This window comes from Bubalus kerabau, chromosome 19 (genome assembly GCF_029407905.1).
Source record: "Bubalus kerabau isolate K-KA32 ecotype Philippines breed swamp buffalo chromosome 19, PCC_UOA_SB_1v2, whole genome shotgun sequence".
NCBI classification, from domain to species: domain Eukaryota; kingdom Metazoa; phylum Chordata; class Mammalia; order Artiodactyla; family Bovidae; genus Bubalus; species Bubalus kerabau.
Window position 1 is genome coordinate 57,307,307 of NC_073642.1, and position 20,485 is coordinate 57,327,791.

Below are 20,485 nucleotides of genomic sequence, written 5' to 3' on the forward strand. Positions count from 1 at the left end.
ACAATGGTATTGTGGCTATTATTTTTTAAAGAAGCTTTATCTCTTAGAGATAGATACATTTTGAAGTATTTAAGGATATAACGAATTGATTCCTGATATTTGCTTTAAATTGATCCACTGGGTCAGGGTAAAGAAGAAACAAGAGTGGGTCTATATTGACAATTACCAAACTAGGTGACAAGTAGGTAAGTGTTCACTTTGTTTTCTCTGCTTTTGTCTAGATTCAAAGTTTTACAGAACAAAAATTTATTTACCAAAAAAAAAAAAAAAAAGGCAAGAGAAAGCCCTAGTTTTTCATCAGGGATCCAGGACTGACTCCTGTGAGGCTTGAACCTTGACCTTGTTCAGCCTCAGTTTCCTCATCCAGAGCCTGAATGGGTTCAAACCCTGGGTCAGCCCCCACCTGCTGTATGACCTTAGACAGATTCTTAACCTCTCTGTGCTTCAGGGCCAAAGAGAATAACAACAGGCCTGCTGTAGAGGCTTGTGGTGAGGATTCAACATGTTCATTCAGGTAAGGATCCCAGCACACAGCACCATGTGCTTGCTATTATTACTGCTGCTGCTGCTGTTCCTGTTGCTGAGCATTTTCTGTGCTGAAGAGGAGGAGGAGAGGCCCCTAGGAGATGTGGTCCTCCTCTCCCACAACATCCAAGTTTGAAAAACAATAGATATATGCGTATGTACAACAGAATCGCTTTGCTGTACACCTGAAACTATCACAACATGGTTAATCAACTACAATCCAATATAAAAGCTTAAAAAAAAAAGAGGGATTCCTTGGTGGTCCAGTGGCTAAGACTCTGCTCCCAATGTAGGGGGACCAAGTTCCATTCCTGGTCAAGGAACTAGATGCCACACGTCGCAACTAAGAGTTTGTATGCCGCAGCTTAAAGTTCCTGCTTGCTGCAATTAAGACCCTGCTAAGTCAAAGAAATAAATACATTAAAAACAGAAAAAGAATACCCAAGTTTCAGAAACACTTTCCAATTCTCCACATCACACGCCACTCACTGTAGCTTCCTCCACAGGATCAGACTTACGTTCACCCCCTCACCTCCTCTTTTGCCAGCAATATCCCCTTCTGGGTTCCTTCGGTTCCTCCCCACCTTCCCCCACCCCCCACCCCCGCCCCAGCCTTGCTTCCCCGTGGCCTGTTCCCAGGCCCCGCCTCTCTCATCCCTCCTGGGGCCTCCTCCCTCTGACGTCCCCTCTCACAATGCCCAGAAGAACCAGAGTAAACCAGGAAAGGCGGGGTGGGGTGAAGGGAGGCGGGGAGGAACCCGGGACTTATAAATACATAAGGCTGAACTTTTCGGAAGTGGACGGCCCGGTGCCAGTCCTCGCTAGGGTTCCTGGATTGTATTCTCCTTACAAAAGGGCCATTATGAGGCTCCGCATCTCCCGTGAGACAGGTTGGAGGCCGTAAAAGTGCTGACGTCACAGGGACCGGCAGATGAATAGGGTTCCCAGCCGCTTATTCTCCAGTGCTGGGATCCTGGGAAGAGGGCTTCAGGGGAGGGGTCGCATTGGTGTTCCCAGCTGTCCCCCAGAAGGGGTCTGCGGGACTGCCTCACGGCCACCGAGACCCGCCCCCGCTGAAATCCTGGAGTGACTCACAGGGTCCTGACAACCCCTTCCTCACTTCAAGATGTGCACGTGGTCACTCGGCTTCTCCAGCCCCACAGGACATCCTGAAGAGCAGCTCCCCACCCCCCAACTCTCTTTCTCTGCCTTTTCTTCCAGATCATTCCTTTTCTACCAAATGAGAGCAGTCACGTAGGCGAGTGAGGAAAACGTAGGCTGCTGTCAGCAGAGCAGGACCCCCATCCTACCTTTGTAATTACCTCTCTTGGTGGAGTCCACATCCCCGTTTTTATAGAATGAAGAGGCTGTGGTTAAAGATTGTTAAAGTCCCTTTCAGTTACAATGGCCTACTGTCCTAGTGGTCATAAGGAAGTACATTACTATCTTCCCCACCAGCACTTCAGTCCGTGACTTGATTGGGTCCTGTATTCTTTTTCCTTGAACACTCATCTATATTCAACGTGACCATCAGTCAGCTTCTTGTCCCTCTCTCTCTCTCTCTCTCTCTCTCTCTCTCACACACACACACACATATCTTGAGATCAGTAAGAATAGAGAAGTTTGGACAAGGCGAATCCAATTTTCCCCTCTGCTCTGAAAGACACTTTGTTCGCATATTATTTCCATGTAGTCAAATGAAAATGCACACTCATTTGCATGGGCATATAGAAGACATGGCAAAATCACCAACACACCTCCCCAGCAGCAGGTTACAATACCACCTTCAGAGCCCTGGAATGGGACCAACATCAATCTCATTAAGTACCCTGATGGTCTCGCAAACTTCCAGGGCACAGGAAGGAAATATTAGAATTTCAATTCATATTTTATTTTGATCACATTCTTTAAAATTTTCTACATCTCACATATGCTTTACACTCCTCAAACCATATGAGACTAACAGGATATGTATGTAATTTATAAACATGCATGTAATAAGGGTCCAGGTTCAAAAAGATTTTGCAGATGGAGAGTATGATCAAAAAACTTTGGAGTGATCATCACTCTAGACCCACCTTCCAATGTTGGAAACAGTTGCAAAGTTTTGGTCCAACCAAAGCTTAAGCAACGAGGAGGGATACTGGGTAACCCTCCACGAAAGCCACACTGGCCCACAGAGCTCCAGCACTCCCCCAGGCACCATCACAACACTTGCCAACAGCCTGGGGACCTCATGGCATATGGCATCTCCTTCTTCCCCAAGATCCACTCACACTATGAGCTCCCATCTACAAGGTTCCGCTTGGTCAAAAGACTGGTCCCCACCCAAGGAACCCACTTTCTTTCCAGAACAATTGGCCTTGTCCCTCAAGGCTTCTTTTCTTTCAGGAGCAAACATTCCATTCAAGGGTGTGTGATGCTGAAGGCTCTAGAAAGCTGGTCCTTTTTAGATCTTTAGATCCTCTCTCTGGGATTCACTTAGTATGTTTGACCAAATATATTTGTTATTGAACAGAGAAAAAACATGAGCTTGGTCTTCAAATAGATAGATGATAGATACAATTGAAAGACAGATAGGTAGGTAGATAATAAATACGTAGATGATAGATAAGATAGATAGGTGAATATATAGATGAAAATAAAGCGAAGACAAAGTGGCTTCCTGGAGACGACCTTGGGCTGGACCTGCTGGACAGGAACGTGGCTTTGCCAGCCTAGAGGAAGCCTAGGACGTTGGGCTACTCACCCACACACTGGTTGCTTTCATCCATCTGGTATCCAAAGCGGCATATGAGAGGCCTGGAGATGGTGGGGTAGTTTGGAGCTGACAGCGGGGGTGCAGCTGCTGGGTAAGAAGCTGAGTAGGGGTTGGAGTAGGGGTTGGAGTAGGGCCCTCGGTACACGGGGTTCGTTCGGGGGATGCACAAATACCCGCCGTTTTGGTTGACACACATCATGTCTCCTCGGCAGGCCTCAGGGATGGTCCGGCACTCATCAACATCTGCAAGGCCACAGAAAGGACAGGTGTTAGCAGCTCCTCAGCCACATGGCGCAAACTGAAGCAGAGCTCTGTGCTGACAGCACCAGGAAGGACCCCAACCATGATTTACCAGCATCTGCTCCCAAATACGTAGGGCAGCGCCTGGCTCATCACCATCTGGTACTACCCAAATATTAGCTGAATTGAATCAAATTGACAAGTCATCAAATACCCGCTACCCTGGACTGTCACATGCTTGATCCAATTAACCAATCCATCGTGTGTTCGGTCCTGTCCAACTCTTTGCAACCCCATGGACTGTAAACCACCAGGCTCCTCCGTCCATGGGATGTCCCAGGCAAGAATACCAGAATGGGTTGCCATTTCCTCCTCCAGGGCATCTTCCCGACCCAGGGATCGAACCTACATCTCCTTTGTCTCCTGCACTGCAGGCAGATTCCTTACTGACTGAGTCATCAGGGAAGCCCCACATGCTTAACACTTTTCTCTAAATGAATCCACATTGTAAACCCAAGTGTGCATATTTTTTTCATCTTACATGAAAGCAAATGAAAAAAAACACTATCAATTGTGAAAAATAGAAGGTAAGAGTAAAAATAAAATATAAAACTATTAAAATAAAGAGTGTTTTTCTGTGGATATATCACCCAAAAGCATCTCAGGTACTCTTGTGTGTCCATACGACACTCAGGAAACACTGGGATGGTTCTCATCATTGTATTCAATTCTGTTCCAAATAACAGCTAGGCAGGGAGAAAAAGTCCCTTGTGTCCAGAAAGACAAGGCTTGGCCAAGAGTGAGTTACTTGTTAGGAAAGTGGAGACTTACTTGAGAGTCAGCTCACACGGTGCCAACAAACAGGGCCCGCTTCCAGCCAGGCTGGTGCTCAGTTTGTTGTGTCTAGAGTTGGGGGTGGGGTTTGGGGGTGAGGGTAGGTTCTCTAGAAAATCAGCCTTGCTGGACTGGGGACAGAGGAGGCCTGGACTGGGTTGCCAGCAGGAGCAGCTGACCTGACCCCACTTGCGGAGGTCAGGGGCTTCTCATCAACCTTGGGTGGTCTGTTCTCCGTGGGACCAGAGGTTGGGGGAGAGGGCCCTGAATCCTGACAGCTCACCCCACCACTCCTCCGAGAGACTCGTGCCAACTCCCCCTTCAGGAAAGAGAAACATGGAGCTCCGTTTTCTAGCTGTAAGCCTGAAGTCATCATTAAAACTGGGGGGGCAGGGAAGACGGCTGTCATCCTTCCCTGCATCCATTGGCGCATCCTCACGCCCCTTCACCTTGAGTCAAAGCGGGAGCCTGGAGCTTCCAAGTCATGGTTTTGTTCCTCACCACCCATCATTCTTTTCAACCCTAAGCTCAGAGATTACAAATGATTTGGTCTAAATCAAATATAATTTAAAAGGTAAATATATTCCCAAGATGGGAGCCGTATTCTTTTTCTATACTCTATGCTTCATCCACAGCACGCTATTCTATACTCTGATTGTCTCCCTGGTCTTTGCTGATGCTGTTCCTACCACTTGGGATGCTATTTCTTGGGATCTTATTCATCCTTCAACACCCAACTCTATGCTTCATCCACAGCACACTATTCTATACTCTGATTGTCTTCCTGGTCTTTGCTGATGCTGTTCTTACCCCTTGGGATGCTATTTCTCAGGATCTTATTCATCCTTCAACACCCAACTCAAATGTGACCTCCATGAAGGCTTTCTTTATTGACCTCAGACAGAAGGCATCACTCTCTCCCCTACTTCTCTAGGGGACATCACCTCATCTTGGCAATGACTTTATTCCACTCCGTACAGCTCACTCCGCCTAGGTCTACCACCCCCACTAGATGGCGTGCTAGGAGAAGAGCCCTAAATTGTCCTCCTTGGAACCTGCATCCCTGCTGCTGGCTCAGCTGGTAAAGAATCTGCCTGCAATGCAGGAGACCTGGGTTTGATCCCTGGGTTGGGAAGATAATCTGGAGAAGGGAAAGGCTACCCACTCCAGTATTCTGGTCTAGAGAATTCCATGGACTATATAGTCCATGGGGTTGCAAAGAGTCAGACACAACTGAGCAAATTTCACTCACTCACTTGGAACCTGTGACTACATTAGGTTACAAGACAAAGAGGAATTAGGCATGGATGGAGTGAATTTAAGGGTTTCCCAGGTGGCTCAATGGTAAAAGAATCTGCCTGTTAATGCAGGAGATGCAGAAGATGTGGGTTCAATCCCTGAGTCCTAAGGATCCCCTGGAGGAGGAAATGGCAATCCACTCCAGTATTCTTGCCTGGAAAATTCCATGGATAGAGGAGCCTGGAGGGCTACAGTCCACAGAGCTGCAATTGCAAGGAGTCAGACACAACTGAGTGACTGAGCATGCATGCACTCACAGAATGGATTTAAAGCTAATCAGAAGACCTTGAGATGAGAGGATTATCTGGGATTATCTGGGTGGGCCCAGGGAAATCATACAAATCCTTAAAAGTGGAAGAAGAGGCAGAAGGATTGGTCAGCGAGATGAGGCAACAGAAAAAGATGTGATTAGAAACATGTGAGGGACTTAACTTGTTGCCTCTACAGGCGGAAGACCAAGGAAGAGGCCAAGGAAGAGGTGGCCTCTAGAAACTGAAAAAGGCCTTCAGCTGACAGCCAGCAAGGAAACAAGGCCATCAGTCCTACAACCGCGAGAAACTGAATTCTGTGGAATGTAAATTAGTGCAGCCACTACGGAATACAGTGGGAAGGCCCCTCCAAAAGTTAGACCTAGAAATACCATACAATCCAGCAATTCCAATTTGGGGTATATTTATCCAAAGGAAATGAAAATAGAATATTAAAGAGATATCTGTACTGCTATGTTGATTGAAGCATTTATTCAGGCTAGCCAAATTATGGAAATACCCAAAATGCACATCAATGGATAAAGTTCATAACAGATAGATGTGATATTATCAATTAATATTATCATCATATGAATAATATAATATTAATAATAATCATATGACTATTATTCAGTCATGAGGAAGAAGGAAAAGCTGCCATTTGCAACAACATGGATGGACCTTGAGGGCATTATGCAAACAGAATTTATGAATTCAGGCAAACAGAGAAAGACAAATGCTACAAGATATCATTTATATGTAGAATCCAGAAAAGCCAAACTTAAAGAACAGAGAGTAGAATGGTTGTCATTAGCGGCTTGGGGGTGGGAGAGATGAGGAGATGTAAAATGGTACAAACTTCCAGCTAGAAGATAAGTTCTAAGGAACTAATGCACAGTATTGTGAGTATTATGAACTATACCATATTGTATACTTGAAAAATGCTGAAAATAAATCCTGAATGTTCTCGCCACAAAAAAAAAAAAAAAAAAAGGTAATTATGTGACAGGAGGGAGGTGTGAGCTCTAAGCTATGATGGTCATCACACTGGAGTACATAAGTGGATCGAGTCAACACACTGTACACCTTAAACTTGGGCGCTATGGTATGTCAATTATATCGCAATCAAAATAAAAGAGAAAAGAAACTGAATTCTGCCAGCACCATGCATGAGCAAGAAAATGGATTCTTCCCTCCAGTCTCCAGAAAGGAACAAGGCCCTGCCAACACCTCAATGTTATCCTGGTAGAGCCCCATCAGGCTTTTGACCTGTACATCTATAAGATCATATAGTTGTACTGCGTAAGCCCCTAAGTTTGTGGCAATTTGTGAAGGCAGTCCTAGGAAACTGACGCAGACGGGGAGCTCCTTGATGGCGGCGATCAAGCCTTCCTCATCTTCGCCCTGTCGCACAGGGCTTACCAGTGCTGGGCACAAAGAAGGTGACCAGCGGAAGAGTTCATTGATTTCAACCATCCCGTGGCACTGTTTCTGCCCACTTCTGTGGGCAAGGCTGATACAGACTTGACAATACTGAACAACAGCTGAGAGAGAAGTGGCCCTGCGATGGCGCTGTGGCTGCACCCCCGCCCTGCGAATGACCTTCAGGGCCTCATACCTAAACACTGTCCTGACGAGCGGTCCAGGTCAAAGCCGTTAGTACATTGTTGCTGCAGGAAGGAAGAGAAAAAGGAGAAGTAATTTTACTTACTTTTTTTTTTTTTTTTTACTATAGAAGTATTCTAACTGCATCACAGAAAGTACAGGAAATGGGTAAAGAAACAAGGCATTTGTAATACCAACATCTGTGTTATAACCCCTTTTGGTCCCTTTTTAGGTATTTTTTTTTTACAATCATTTTACACCTAGCATCACTTTTTAAACTCCTGCATCATTGTATCAAAATGCCCATTTTTAGCAAATGGTTATTGGGGCCTTTTCCTGCTCTAGTTATGAAGAGCAATACTAATCACATCTGATGTGCCCAGCGAGGCTTGCCCTGTACTCACCCCTTCCTGGGAGAGGATATTATTGCTTTAAGGGCAACTACTCTCTTTCTTTGGGAGCTATTTAACTCCTTTCCAGTGCCCAGCATGAGTTCTTTGGCCCCTCTGAAATCTTGTACCTGATTATAGGGTCTGTGTATAAAATAAATCTACACAGTGATGCAGTCAGTTTTCTAAGAGAAACAGAATTGGGGAAATTCTTCCGTTTTAACCTCAGGAAGACAATTACACAAAGATGCTTCCAGAGATAGCCAGGTCTCAACAGTCCCCGAGGGTTGCAGGCTTCACATACAACTTGAGTTACAACTTCATGCATTTAGAAAAATCTCATGGGCTCAACAATCAACCTCTAGAGCTGACATGTTACAGGAATAAGTCAAGGAGGTGTGGTTTTGCCTGGCTTTCCCTATGGTTTGGGGGGAGTTAAACTTCCCTGAGCTATGGGTTGATATGTGGAGATGATAGATTCAGCTGCATTCCTGGGAGTGGGTTCAGGTATCTTAGGGCCTTGGGGCAAAAGAAATGGAATGAATGAGCCAGGAGGCTGTGCCATAAAGTTCAGAAAACCAGGAGATGTGGTAAGCCTTAACCTTCGTTCGCTAAATGCAGGTGTGGGTTCAAGTCTACTGACTGGCTTCCAACTCTCACTCCAGCCCCCACTCACTGCATAACTTTTCTATGCCTCAGTTTTCTCATCTGTAAAATGGGGATGATAGTACTTACATCTGAGTGGTTGTAAGGACTAAATTGTTAATGTGCCTAACATGCCTATAATGCAATAAACACTATATTATAAACACGGCCCTCTCTGGATCTAGATATCAGCTGTCACCACAGAGCTATAATGGAGAATGCCAAGACCTTTCCAAGGCCTAAAAGTCTTTGGTGGGACTTCCCTGGTGGTCCAGTGGTTGGGGCTTTGCCTTCCAAGGCAGGCGGTGTGGGTTTATTTCCTGGTTAGGGAGCCAAGTTCCCATATGCCTTGTGGCCGAAAAAAATGAAACATAAAACAGAAACAATACTAACAAATCCAATAAAGACTTTAAAAAAATGGCCCACATCAAAAAATGAAATCTTTGCTACTTTTCTCAAGATTCTTTCCACCACCAATGAAATCTATTTCAAAATTCTTAATTTTGAAAAACCATTTAAAGGATGTGATCAAAACAAATGTGAATTAAAATTCTAAGATCTCCTTCCTAGACCCTGAAAGTTTGGGAGAGCATCCGTCTACTCATTGAGAGTTTGGTTGGTCCTGTTTCAGGGCTCTGGTGTACACAGCTGAAACCAACAGTTGGAGGGGCTGTGTTGGTGATTTTGTCCTGACTTCTATATGTTCATGCACATGCATGTGCATTTCCACTTGACTACGTGGCCCCTCAGCCCTGCTCAGAGGTGGGGCTTCTCTCATTTCTGAGCTGGAGATGCAGAAAGGCTGCCCTGAGCTCCTTAGGAGGGATCTGCCCACATTTCTCAAGAGCTGACACAAACATCACTTTTGTAAAGTCAGGGATACTGCAGGTTTCTCCACATAGCCCCCCAGGAGCTTAAGATCCCCCTTCACACTCTTCCCAGGGGTCTGGGCCAGAGCCGGGTCTTCACTGGTTGGGAGCTGAGTCACCCTTCCTCTGCCCACCTCCTCCAGTTAGGGCACATACACACACACGGGCAACATGGGGAGAATAGAGAGGCACCATTGCCCAGAAACACTAGAACATGCTTGAGTTTTTAGCACCTACAATAACTCAAGACCCCCAACGAACACAAATGAGGCAGCATGATCTGATTATAAGAGTCTTGGATGGCAAATCAGGACACCAAGGTCCCAGCCCTGCCGCTTATAAACTGCACCAGCTGGGGCAAGTCTCAGCTTCCCTGAGCCCCAGCCTTAACCTCTGTACAATGAAGAGCTAGGCTCAGGTAAACGACATGATCCTAAGATTCTAAAATGCATGGCTGGACACCCTTAGCCTGTTTTTTAACATACTTCATGACAAGTAACAAAATAAAAATCTTACCTGTGCATTCCCAGGACTTGGAAGACAGAGAGCCAGAATGGTCACGGTGAGTATCCTGTGGGAAGTAAGAAGTTGATGTAAACGCCCAAGACACTTCCAGCGCCCGGGTCTGGTGACTTCACCTTGTGCTTATATTTGGAGGGTGAGGGGCGTGCTCCAGAGTGGCCGGGGACATGCCAGATGTCCCAAGCATCCCGAAGAGAACTGCGCCCCTTCCACTCATTTCATATCAACATATCAACACAACATAATGTGTTAGGTGGCGTTTTTTAAATAATTGAAAAAAATTTTAATGGCGATTGATTTATAACATTGTGTTAATTTCTGCTGTATAGCAAAGTGATTCAATTATATATATATATGTTCTTTTTCATATTCTTTTTGATTATAGTTTATCACCAGATATTGAATATAGCTCCCTGTGCTATACACTAGGACCTTAGGTTTTTTTGTTTTTTTGCCACAGTGTATGACTTCAGGTGGCATTAAAAACAAAAAAAAAATCAGGGCTTCCCTGATAGCTCAGTTGGTAAAGAATTTGCCTGCAATGCAGGAGACCCCAGTTTGATACCTGGGTCGGGAAGATCTGCTGGAGAAGGAATAGGCTACCCACTCCAGTATTCTTGGGCTTCCCTTGTGGCTCAGCTGGTAAAGAATCCACCTGCAATGCAGGAGACCTGGGTTCGGTCCCTGGGTTGGGAAGATCCCCTGGAGAAGGGAAAGGCTACCCACTCCAGTATTCTGGCCTGGAGAATTCCATGGACTATATAGTCCATGGGGTCGCAAAGAGTCGGACACAACTGAGCAACTCTCACTTCACTTTAAAAATAAACAGTTTGACTGCTTCAAAGAACAAACCTAACACCCACCACTGTGGTATTAATAATGTATTCACCACTGCTTGACCTTCACTCCTGACCCAAGGGGACTTGCCTGAGTTTTGAACATCTTCACTCTGAAATGACTACAGCGTGAAGGGGCCGTTGTGCCCCCGGATGATGAAAGTACAAATGTGAAGCGTGTGAGTTCCCCAGAATGGAGGTGTCACAGGGAACACACACGCTCCCAGAGTGCACCTCACACAGACCCAGATGGAGGACAGGACATGGGGACCCAGGCAGCCCCAAGAAAAAGGAACACAGTGGACACTTAGAAGGAGGTGCCAAGAAACTGTGTATCCACTTTATATCCATCAGGTGGCTATAACCAAAAAAGCTCAAAGCTAGTAAGGCTGTGGAGAAACTAGAGCACTTGTGCAGTGTTGCTGGGAAGGTATGCTGATGCAACCGCTATGGAAAGCAGTCTAGAGGTTCCTCAAAAAATTAAAAATGGAACACTATATGATCCAGCAATCCCACGTCTGGGTATACACACAAAAGAACTGAAAACACAAGCTCAAAGAGACGTTTGTACACCCCTGTTCACAGCAGCATTATTCACAGCAGCCAAAAGGTGGAAGCAACCCAAGCGTCCATCACCAGATGAATAAACAGTGTGTTACACACATAAATGGAATACTATCAGCCTTAAAAAGGAATTCTGACAAGTGCTACAATACGGATGAATCTCAAGGATCTTACGCTAGGTGAAACAAGCCAGTCACAGACAGACAAATACTGTTTGATTCCATTTATATTAAGGACCGAGAGCAATCAAAATCATAGACAGAAAGCAGAATGGTGGGCGTCAGGGGCTGGAGGGAGGAGGGATTAGGGAGTTGTTGTTTGTGGGTGTAGAATTTCAGTTTTGCAAGATGGAAAGAGTTCTGGAGATTGATTGCACAACAGTGTGAATGTACTTAACACTATTGAACTGGACACTTAAAAATCATTAAAATGGTTTTTAAAATAATCTATGCAAATACAGAGCTTTGTTTGGTGCTATTATTACTGAGTTCAATAGAGGGTTTATCTGAGCAACTACTACTTACAGGCAGAAAAACTACAAAACTATGACACAGACGCTGCTCTGGAGAGCAGGTTGAGGGGCCACCTGAAACAGTAACGTCTAGACACTTTGGTTAGGGCATGGATAGAAACACCCAATGAGCACCAGGAGAGCCAGGCTGGGGCTAGAGAAGGTCAGGGAAGACTTCCTGGAGGAGGTGACCTCAAAGGCTTCTTCAGTAAAGCAGTGGACCTGGGACCTGCTTGAATTTAGTGACCTGTTACGATCAATATACACCTTCACTTTACAATCCCTCTCTTTAGAAAAAGAGAGTTCAAAAGACTACAAAGCTCACTCAATCCATGACACAAGGTTCATAGGAACAAGCAATGCTGGGCTACTTGGAGAGCCCCAGAATTAAGGTGAGGTTCAGAGGAAACAGGACCCTGATGTGGCGCTAGGAGAGGCAAGCCCACTCCCTTCATCTAATCCTTGATCTGAAGAATAATGACCCTAAGAGTCCACAAGCTTTCATTTCATCTCAGCGCCTGCACGAGACAGGTTCTAGAACGCCGGAGATGGCTCTGACCTTATAAAGTGCAGAGCCAAATCCAGGGCTTTTTGATATTTGCAAAGGCCAGATTTATATCTGGAAGGAATGAAAGAACAATAACAAATTTATTTTCCAGGCTGTATATTATGAATTTCAATGTTTTCCTGTTTCTTCACATGAAGTTTCCTTTTGGTTGGTTATAAAACCCTGTCTCATTTTTGTTGGAGACAGAACAGGCTGACTGCACATAGTGGACTTCAAGACCTAGTAGAAAAGGCATGCTAACCCCCCACGTCTCCCCTACCCCTGACTCCCCCGCTCCCTTTGGCCAGAGGGCAGTCCCAGGACAGGTCTCCCCTGAGAGATCCCGCCCCAAGCCCAGCCTCCTGGAAGAGCCCCAGCTGGGGCCTGGGGGCCAAGTAAGCTCCAGGCTAATTGAGACAGTTTTCCAAAAATGAAATAACATCCAAGCATCCCTGCTCTGACAGTGTCACAAACAGTTACGTTTGTCATGAAAACCTCCAGAAAACTCCAAGATAAATTAACTACAGGAACCCTGGGGATCCTCTGATGTTCATAACTGGTCCCCGGGACTTTCAAAAACAGGTAGGTCCACCTATTTTGTGTTCCATCCTCAACTGGGAGGAAAGCCAAGAGGGACCAACCGAATCTCAAATCTCAGGACTGTCTGTCAAAGAAGTTCTGGTCCCCGATCCAGGATGACAGGATTACAGCTCCATTTTCAACACACACACACACACACACACACACACACACACACACACACACTGTCTAAAGCAGTTACGTTCTCAAGAGTTCCCTGGATAAAAACTGCAGATGTAATCCAGATAAAGTTCTTCAAGGTTGAAGGATCACTTGACTGGAACTGCAATTTCCTTAAAGAATATCAAAATGTTTGCTTACATGCGTTTCTGTCTGCAGTCCCCACTTTTCATTGGCTCGAGACTTCTGGGTCGCATGCCCTTTGTGAATCCCACACAGACATAGAGCAAATCCAGCCCTGGGAGGTGCAGCTAGCTTGTTCGCTGGTCCAACAGCCGATGCAGCAAAATAACTGTTGGTGAACTAGTAACTGATCTCTCAAATTAAGAAAAAAAATTTTTTTCTTTTTTTAAATTAAAAAAAGAATAAAAAAACGGCACACAAATCTGCGGCCGTTTCGGAAAAGAAAGAGGAAAACCAAGCTCTGAGATTTTTGCTGTGCTCTGTCGGATGCTGGCTTCTGAAACTGTCTTATAAAGTACCCACTCCCAAAAGAAGACTTCAAGATGGAAATTACAGAGGCGCAGCTTTTTATAATTAACAATATCATTGCATCACTAGCTAATGCCTTTTCCAATATCCTGACACAGCCTGAATCACGGCCATAGCCATTTTCCACCCATCGGGTTTTGAGTAAGGTTTCCAGACCCTGGAGGGAAAAAAAAAGTCCGGAGCAGAGAACGTACCTTTTGAATCCTGGCATGTCCAAGATGCGTGGGCAGGAGAAGCAGCTGGTGGGGAAAAAGAGGAAGAGCTCTCAGCGCCCGCGGGACCCCGGAGGAGCAGTTCCTGAACTTCGGCCTCCTCTGGGCCTGTGGGGCTCGCCGAGACTTTTATTCCAGGGGGGCCGAGCCGAGGCGTGGAGAGGAACAAGGGGAGAGCCTGGGTCCTCCGAGCCACTGGAGAGCCTACAGAGAAAGCACCTGGTTTTGCTTAGCCCTCTTCAGTAATTCAGCATTAAACCAATTGGAGGAGGAATGTTAAAAATGAACACTTCATTTTCTAAGTATGTTAAACAATGCAAATGGGGCCTCAGTCTGGACACAGCTGGTTCAGATTACAGCGCTCACCAACTGGCTAGACTCCTCACAACAATCTTGGGGCGTCTGCCAGGACCAAGTGCTCAGCGCTGGGAGGAGAGCCCTTTCCCGGCGGAGCAGTCGCCCTCGCTTGGGCTCCCAGCATCTCTATGGAGGCGATTGGCGGGCAAGTGCAGGAGGGTGGGGTGCGGGGCGGTGGGTGGGCGGGTGGCTGGGAGGGCCCGTTGACCCTTTACTTCCCACCCGGGGAGGAGGTCCCCGGGGCTGGGCAGTCGTGGGCCGAGGCGGGGGCGAGGATCTAGAGCATCAGCACTTCGCCGAGCCGTCGGGACACCAGGGAAAATGACTCCCACCCTGGGAAAGGACTAACTCGAACTCGTGACAAACAGCGACAGGGACTAGAGTCTTTTGATTTATTGGGAAACCAGACCCAACGAAGCAGAGGCTTGGGGTAAGCCGCGGGAGACTCAACGATTTTCCAGAAGGGGTGGGGAGCTTGAGGGAGTGGGAGAGAGGAGGAGGATGGAAACTGGCTGACACGAACTCCAGACGTCAGCTTGTGCAATGCAGACCTCGGAGAGGACACGCTCAGGCCCGGCTTCATCCTGGGATTCTCAGGGCCATGTTCTTGCTTGAATCAAAATTTGTCCCTGTACCAAATCAATGATTTGTACACCTTAAAGGTATACAGCGTTGTCTGTCAAGTACATCTCAATAAATCTGGGAAAACATTTTTAATTGAAAAAAGGTGTCCCTTGGCTTGAAAGTGATTTTAACAAGTAACCAGGTGATTTGAAGAGAAAGTCAGGGTAAAGCAGAATGACGGCCAATAATAATAAAAGCACTACTCTGAGTCCTTTACATCGGTTGCATTGGTGGTTTCATACTATTTCTTTTTCTTTCTTTTCCTTTGTTTTTTAAGCATTGTCTGTGGATCTGTGCCCTCGGTCGTGTCTGACTGTTTTTCAACCCCATTCCTCTGTCCCTGAGATTCCCCAGGCAAGAATACTGGAGTGGGTTGCCATTTCATCCTCCAGGGGATCTTCATGACCCAGGAATCGAACTGCATGTCTTATGTCTCCTGCATTGGCAGGCGGGTTCTTTACCAACTATGCCACCTGGGAATTCCTTTTTAAGCATTAGATCCTTTTTTATCAAATGAAATTTTACTAAAGACCCTATTCTTTTCTTTTCTTTCTTTTGGCCGTACCATATGGCATGTGGGATCTTAGTTCCCCAATCAGGGATAGAATTTGAATCCCCTGCATTGGTAGCATGGAGTCTCAACCACTGGACCACCAGGGAAGTCTCAGTCTCTATTCTTTAAAAGATGAAAATGGATTGGTAGCAGTCCAAGCCCCTCCTTTCCCACCTGCATCTTCCCTTGGGCCCCTCAACACAGCCCTACCTCCAGCTGAGGAAGCACTGATGAGATTCTTTTTTCTCTTTATAAGTCTGTGCATAGGAACTATTATCTCCACTGTATTGGAGGCGGTTAAGAGAGGTTAGTTTACTTCCCCATGATAACACAGCTATTGATACCACTGAGACTCCAAAGACTGCATGTTTAGCCTTTTTAAAGGGCTTTTTTTTTGGTTAGTAAATGGAGTCCTCCTCATGAAAATACATTTGACAAGAAAGGCAAAATGTTGATGGTTGTTGAAGCTGAGTGTCCATTATACTATTCTATTTACTTTATATGTGTTGGACATTTCCCATAGTAAAGTATTTTTAAAATATATTTACAAGGTTATTCATTGCTTGGAATAGCAAAAAGTATAAAGAGACATATCATCAATCAATTAGGTATCAATAGGGTTAAATAATGTGCAACCAATAGAAAAAATAGAAACCAATAGAAAAAAGTGGACGTATAAGAGTACATACTGGATGACAACTTTAACATGGAATTCAAAATAAGGTAGTAAATGGGAGCGGGCACAAGGGAACTACTCCACGCTGGTAATATTTTAATTAGTCGTCTAGATGCGGGCTCCACAGGAGTGGGTACACTTAAGATTTGTGAAATCTTTGATTTGTAAAGTTCATTAATATTAAAAAAGAAAAGAAAAAAAGATCTGTGAAGTCTTATGTATGTTGCACTTTATTTTAAAAAAGAAAAAGACTGAAACAGTTCCTTATGGAATTGTGAGTCATTATGGACTAATAATGAAAGGTTTCTAATAAATTTTGTAGATCAAAATGGAAGAATATCAGTAATTTCACATAGATCAAACTAATATATTAATAAGTATATCAATACATTGTAGAACTGTGTGTAAAGCATGTCACCATTTGAGAAAAATGTATATGCACAAGTTCTAGCTTGTATATGTATAGAAAAGACTACTCTAGAAGGATATGGGAAGAACTGTTAGCGTTTTTTGTCTCCTAGGAAGGAAATTGTGTAGGCAGATGGGAAGGAGATATAAGAGAAGAATTAGCCCTTTCCTGCTTACCTTTTGCTATAATTTGAATTGTGTACCATGTACCATATTGTACCTATTTAAAATATGAGGCTAATTTAATAGTATACGGTATTTGTGTAGAGCTCTTTGGTGGGGTAGAAAGAGGTTTAAATGACTTCGTCCATTACCTCAGTTATATTGTCAACCCTTCTGAAGGATAAGGAGAGAGAGGAAATCAATATGACTGCTTTCTACATGAGCAAAAGGAGTCTTGAAGGCAAAACCGCCCAGAGATCCATCTTGGACCAGAGATCGTTCCCGCCTTAAAACTGTAGGATTGGAAGAGAGGAGAGAATAAGCATTCCAATGAAAGTCTGAGTCTTGATTTTTGCCGATTATCTGATGGGTGACCTTGGACAAGTCACTTAACATCTCGGTTTCCTCATCTGTAAAATGGAGATACTATTTATGTCTCGGTGGCTGTGGGAATGAAATAAAGGTCACTCAATTGTGCCCTACTCTTTGTGACCCCATGGACGGCAGCCCACCAGGCTCCTCTCCATGGGATTCTCCAGGCAAGAATACTAGAGTGGGTTGCCATTTCCTTCTCCAGGGGATCTTCCCAACCCAGGGATCGAACCTGGGTCTCCTTCACTGCAGGCAGATTCTTTACGGACTAAGTGACAAGGGAAGCTCTTTACCCTCATGATGTCATTGTATCTAAATTCCCACCCATACACACTGCTCTCCAAAATACCTTTAATAACTAGTAAATTATCCACTTCCATGGGTGAAACAGCCCCACTCACTGTTGAACAGGTCAAATTGATAGAAAGTTCTGTCTTGCACTGAATCCAAATCTGGAAAAGACCCTGATGCTGGGAAAGACTGAGGGCAGGGAGAAAAGGGCGTGGCAGAGGACAAGATGGTTGGATGGCATCACCAACTCAGTGGACATGAGTTTGAGCAAACTCTAGGAGATAGTGAAGGATAGGGAAGCCGGGTGTGCTGCAGCTCAGGGTTGCAAAGAGTCAAGAGACTGAACAACAGCAATGGGTTACTATCTTCCATGGATTCTATTAATAATTCTTCCCTCTGCAGCCATGGGCTATTCCCTCTTCTATGTAACCAACTTCCTTTTCGTGAAAACAGTTCTGCCCCTTGCCCCTACTGGTATCTTCTTCCCCAGGCTGAACAACACCCTCCCCACCAACCCTACCCATGTCACATGACCCTGCAGCAGCTGAGTCTGTCTCCTCCCTGGGCTGCATCGCCTCTTGGTTCTCACTGAACTTGCACCAGTGAAACAACCTGCGGTCCACAGACTGTTCAACACCGTCTCCTCCATCCCACACTTGGGTTGCTAATTTTTTTTAAGGGAGACAAGCTCTGCACACATCTCTATTAAGTTTTCATCCATTGTTCAGGATCTTTTTTCAAGATGACTTCTCCTGTCTAAAGTATTAAGTATCACTCTCAGCTTCAACAACTACAGATATGTTGATCTTGACTATCATGACTTTATCAGAATTATCAATGAAAAATTTACTGGGACAGGTGCTGGAGTGAAGCCCTCAGTCCAGGTTGGCACAGATCCACTTATTTTGTCAACATTTTGGGGCCACTGCTGATTGTCTACTTTGGGGTGCCACCAACTCCTCTCACTCAGCTTACATTTCTGCAACCTGTCCACAGAGACTGGGTGAGAGACTTTGTTAGATGTCCTGCTAACATCAAAATTCACTTTTTTTTTTTTATCACATTTCCCGATTTAGCAATTCTATTTTAAAAAAGAAAATGAGATTTGTTGAGCATGAACTGCCAAGTGATTGTGGTCGGTTTCTCAGAACTTCTTTTCCTAAGAGTTCTTTGTTTTTGGTTTTTCATTACAAAATAAGGATCTGAACCTCTGCCCCACCTCCCATCATCAGAATCAAATACATCACAACTACAGAACAACATACAACATGTAAACTGTAGTATAAATGTAGATGGTTATCACCTGCTGAATGGAACTTTCCTGCCTCCAGTGGAGCTCAATTTGTTCACAAGGCCATGGGTTGGAAGACAGATGGACTTTTTTTTTTTTTAAGATAATACTTTAGGATTTTCCTGGCAGTCCAGTGGTTAAGACTTCACCTTCCAATGCAGGGGGTGCAGCTTTGATCCCTGGTCAGGGAGATAAGATCCCACATGCTTCATGGCCACAAAACGTAAAACAGAAACAATATATTGTAACAAATTCAATATAGACTTTAAAAACAGTCCACATCAAAAAAAGGTTTGTTTTTTTTTTTTTTGAAAAAAGATAATGCTTCAAATTGGTGGCTGGGGATTCACAAAATTAGACAATGATAGATTTTGATGATTAATACTAAATTGTTTATTTTTTCACTGTCAAAAAATAACTACATTGTAATGTCTTTATAGAAACAAATTCAAAGTGGGGAAGGGGGTAATATTAAATGTCCACTGTTGTGCTAGGCTCTCCACACACCCTCTCCTTTGACCCCCACAATGACTCTGTCAAATAGGAAAACTCTTCTTTTTGCAGAAGGAAAAACAAACCCAGAGAGATCAGAGCCACACAGACACTAAAGAGTCCAGATTCAAGCCAAAATCAAGCCAGGTGGTTCTAGAACCAACATTGGCTCCGGCTGACCAAGCCTTGCTTCCCCTGACTTTGCTCTTACGTGGCTGGTTCCTACCCTTCGCCCTAGCTCCTCAGGAACACCCCGGAACTCCCGGGGCTCTTCTATCATTACCATCTTTTTCTATTTTCTTAGCACCAATATAGTCTTTTCTTCTCATATTGTCCAAACTTGGCCCCAAACAGCACAAAAACTAAAATGACAGCCAGTGTTGAAGAATAGCATCAGGCAGCAGCTCCACTCCACAGGTCCTCCTACCCTGGGAGGCGGGAGGTTGTTGTCCTGATGTCCCAGTGGCTTCTGCTCTCCTCCTCCCTCCAGCAGACTTCTCAGTCAGTCACCTCCTCACCAGCTCGGCCCGACATAACCCTCTGAAATCTAACCATGTCCCACCAGTTCTCCCAAATGGTGCTCCCTAAGTCTCCTAGTGATCTCACGGCCAAAACAATGACCTTTACTCCGTTCTAATATTCCTTTGTGTCTTTTGTTGCAGGAAAGAGAATGGGGCATGAGAGAATGGTCCCTTCCCAGGTTACGTCTGAGTCCCTGGGACTGCCACCAAGTGTAGGTTCTTGGCTTCTGGAAGGAAAGAGTTCAAGAAAGAGCCACAGTAAAGCCAAAGAAGGTCTACTCGGAGGAAACACACTCCATAAACAGAGTGTGGGGCATCTCGGAGGGTAAAGGAAGCACCAGGGTATGGGGTTGTCAGGTTTTATAGGGATGGGTAATTACATAGGCCAATGAGTGGGATGAGTATTCCAGCTGTTTGGGGGGATGGGGTGGGGATTTCCAGGAATTTTATTAGCTCATGGGAGTGAATGTTTTGATCTCTACAGTCTGAGTGCCTGTGGGTGTGTCATTGAGCACGCTGATGTGTTACAGTGAGCGTATAATGAGGCTCAAAGTCTAGTGAAAGACAACTCACCCGCCATCTTGGACCTAGTTGGCTTTAATCAGTTTATGTCATGTCCTTGGGCTAGGTCATTCTTTTAAAGGATGTGCCCCTTTCCTGTCTCACTTTGAAGTGTTTGACCGTTGATGACCCATCTTCTCTCTTGTGTCCACGACTCTAAGTTACCCTGGTTTTCCTCATGTGACCCTGACTACACTTTCTCCAGACACAGCCCCTTTTATCTCCTCCTCCCTAATAAGCAAAGAGTTCCACAAAGTTAGATCCAGCCTCTCTACTCTTTCGTACTACCCTCTTGTCCTGGGATCACTGGTCCCATAGC

The 20,485-nt window shown here is 45.0% G+C and overlaps 1 protein-coding gene across 4 annotated transcripts in view; it reads right to left on the minus strand.

Moving 5' to 3' along the window:
• The window catches only part of FBLN5 (fibulin 5), a 93,886-nt gene extending 79,523 nt beyond the window's left edge, over positions 1 to 14,363 (minus strand). The window contains exons 1-5 of one of the 4 annotated variants that reach the window (XM_055555381.1): positions 14,225 to 14,363; positions 13,841 to 14,062; positions 9,932 to 9,986; positions 7,526 to 7,577; positions 3,275 to 3,529 (exon numbers count right to left, since the gene is read on the minus strand). In XM_055555381.1, coding sequence (XP_055411356.1) covers positions 3,275 to 3,529; positions 7,526 to 7,577; positions 9,932 to 9,986; positions 13,841 to 13,857 — 379 coding nt within the window. In that variant the 5' untranslated portion in view covers positions 13,858 to 14,062; positions 14,225 to 14,363. Of the gene's footprint in view, positions 1 to 3,274; positions 3,530 to 7,525; positions 7,578 to 9,931; positions 9,987 to 13,295; positions 13,742 to 13,840 lie in introns of those variants that run through there. The other 3 variants (XM_055555382.1, XM_055555380.1, XM_055555379.1) reach the window with 3 other exon arrangements.
• Positions 14,364 to 20,485: the final 6,122 nt, after the last annotated feature.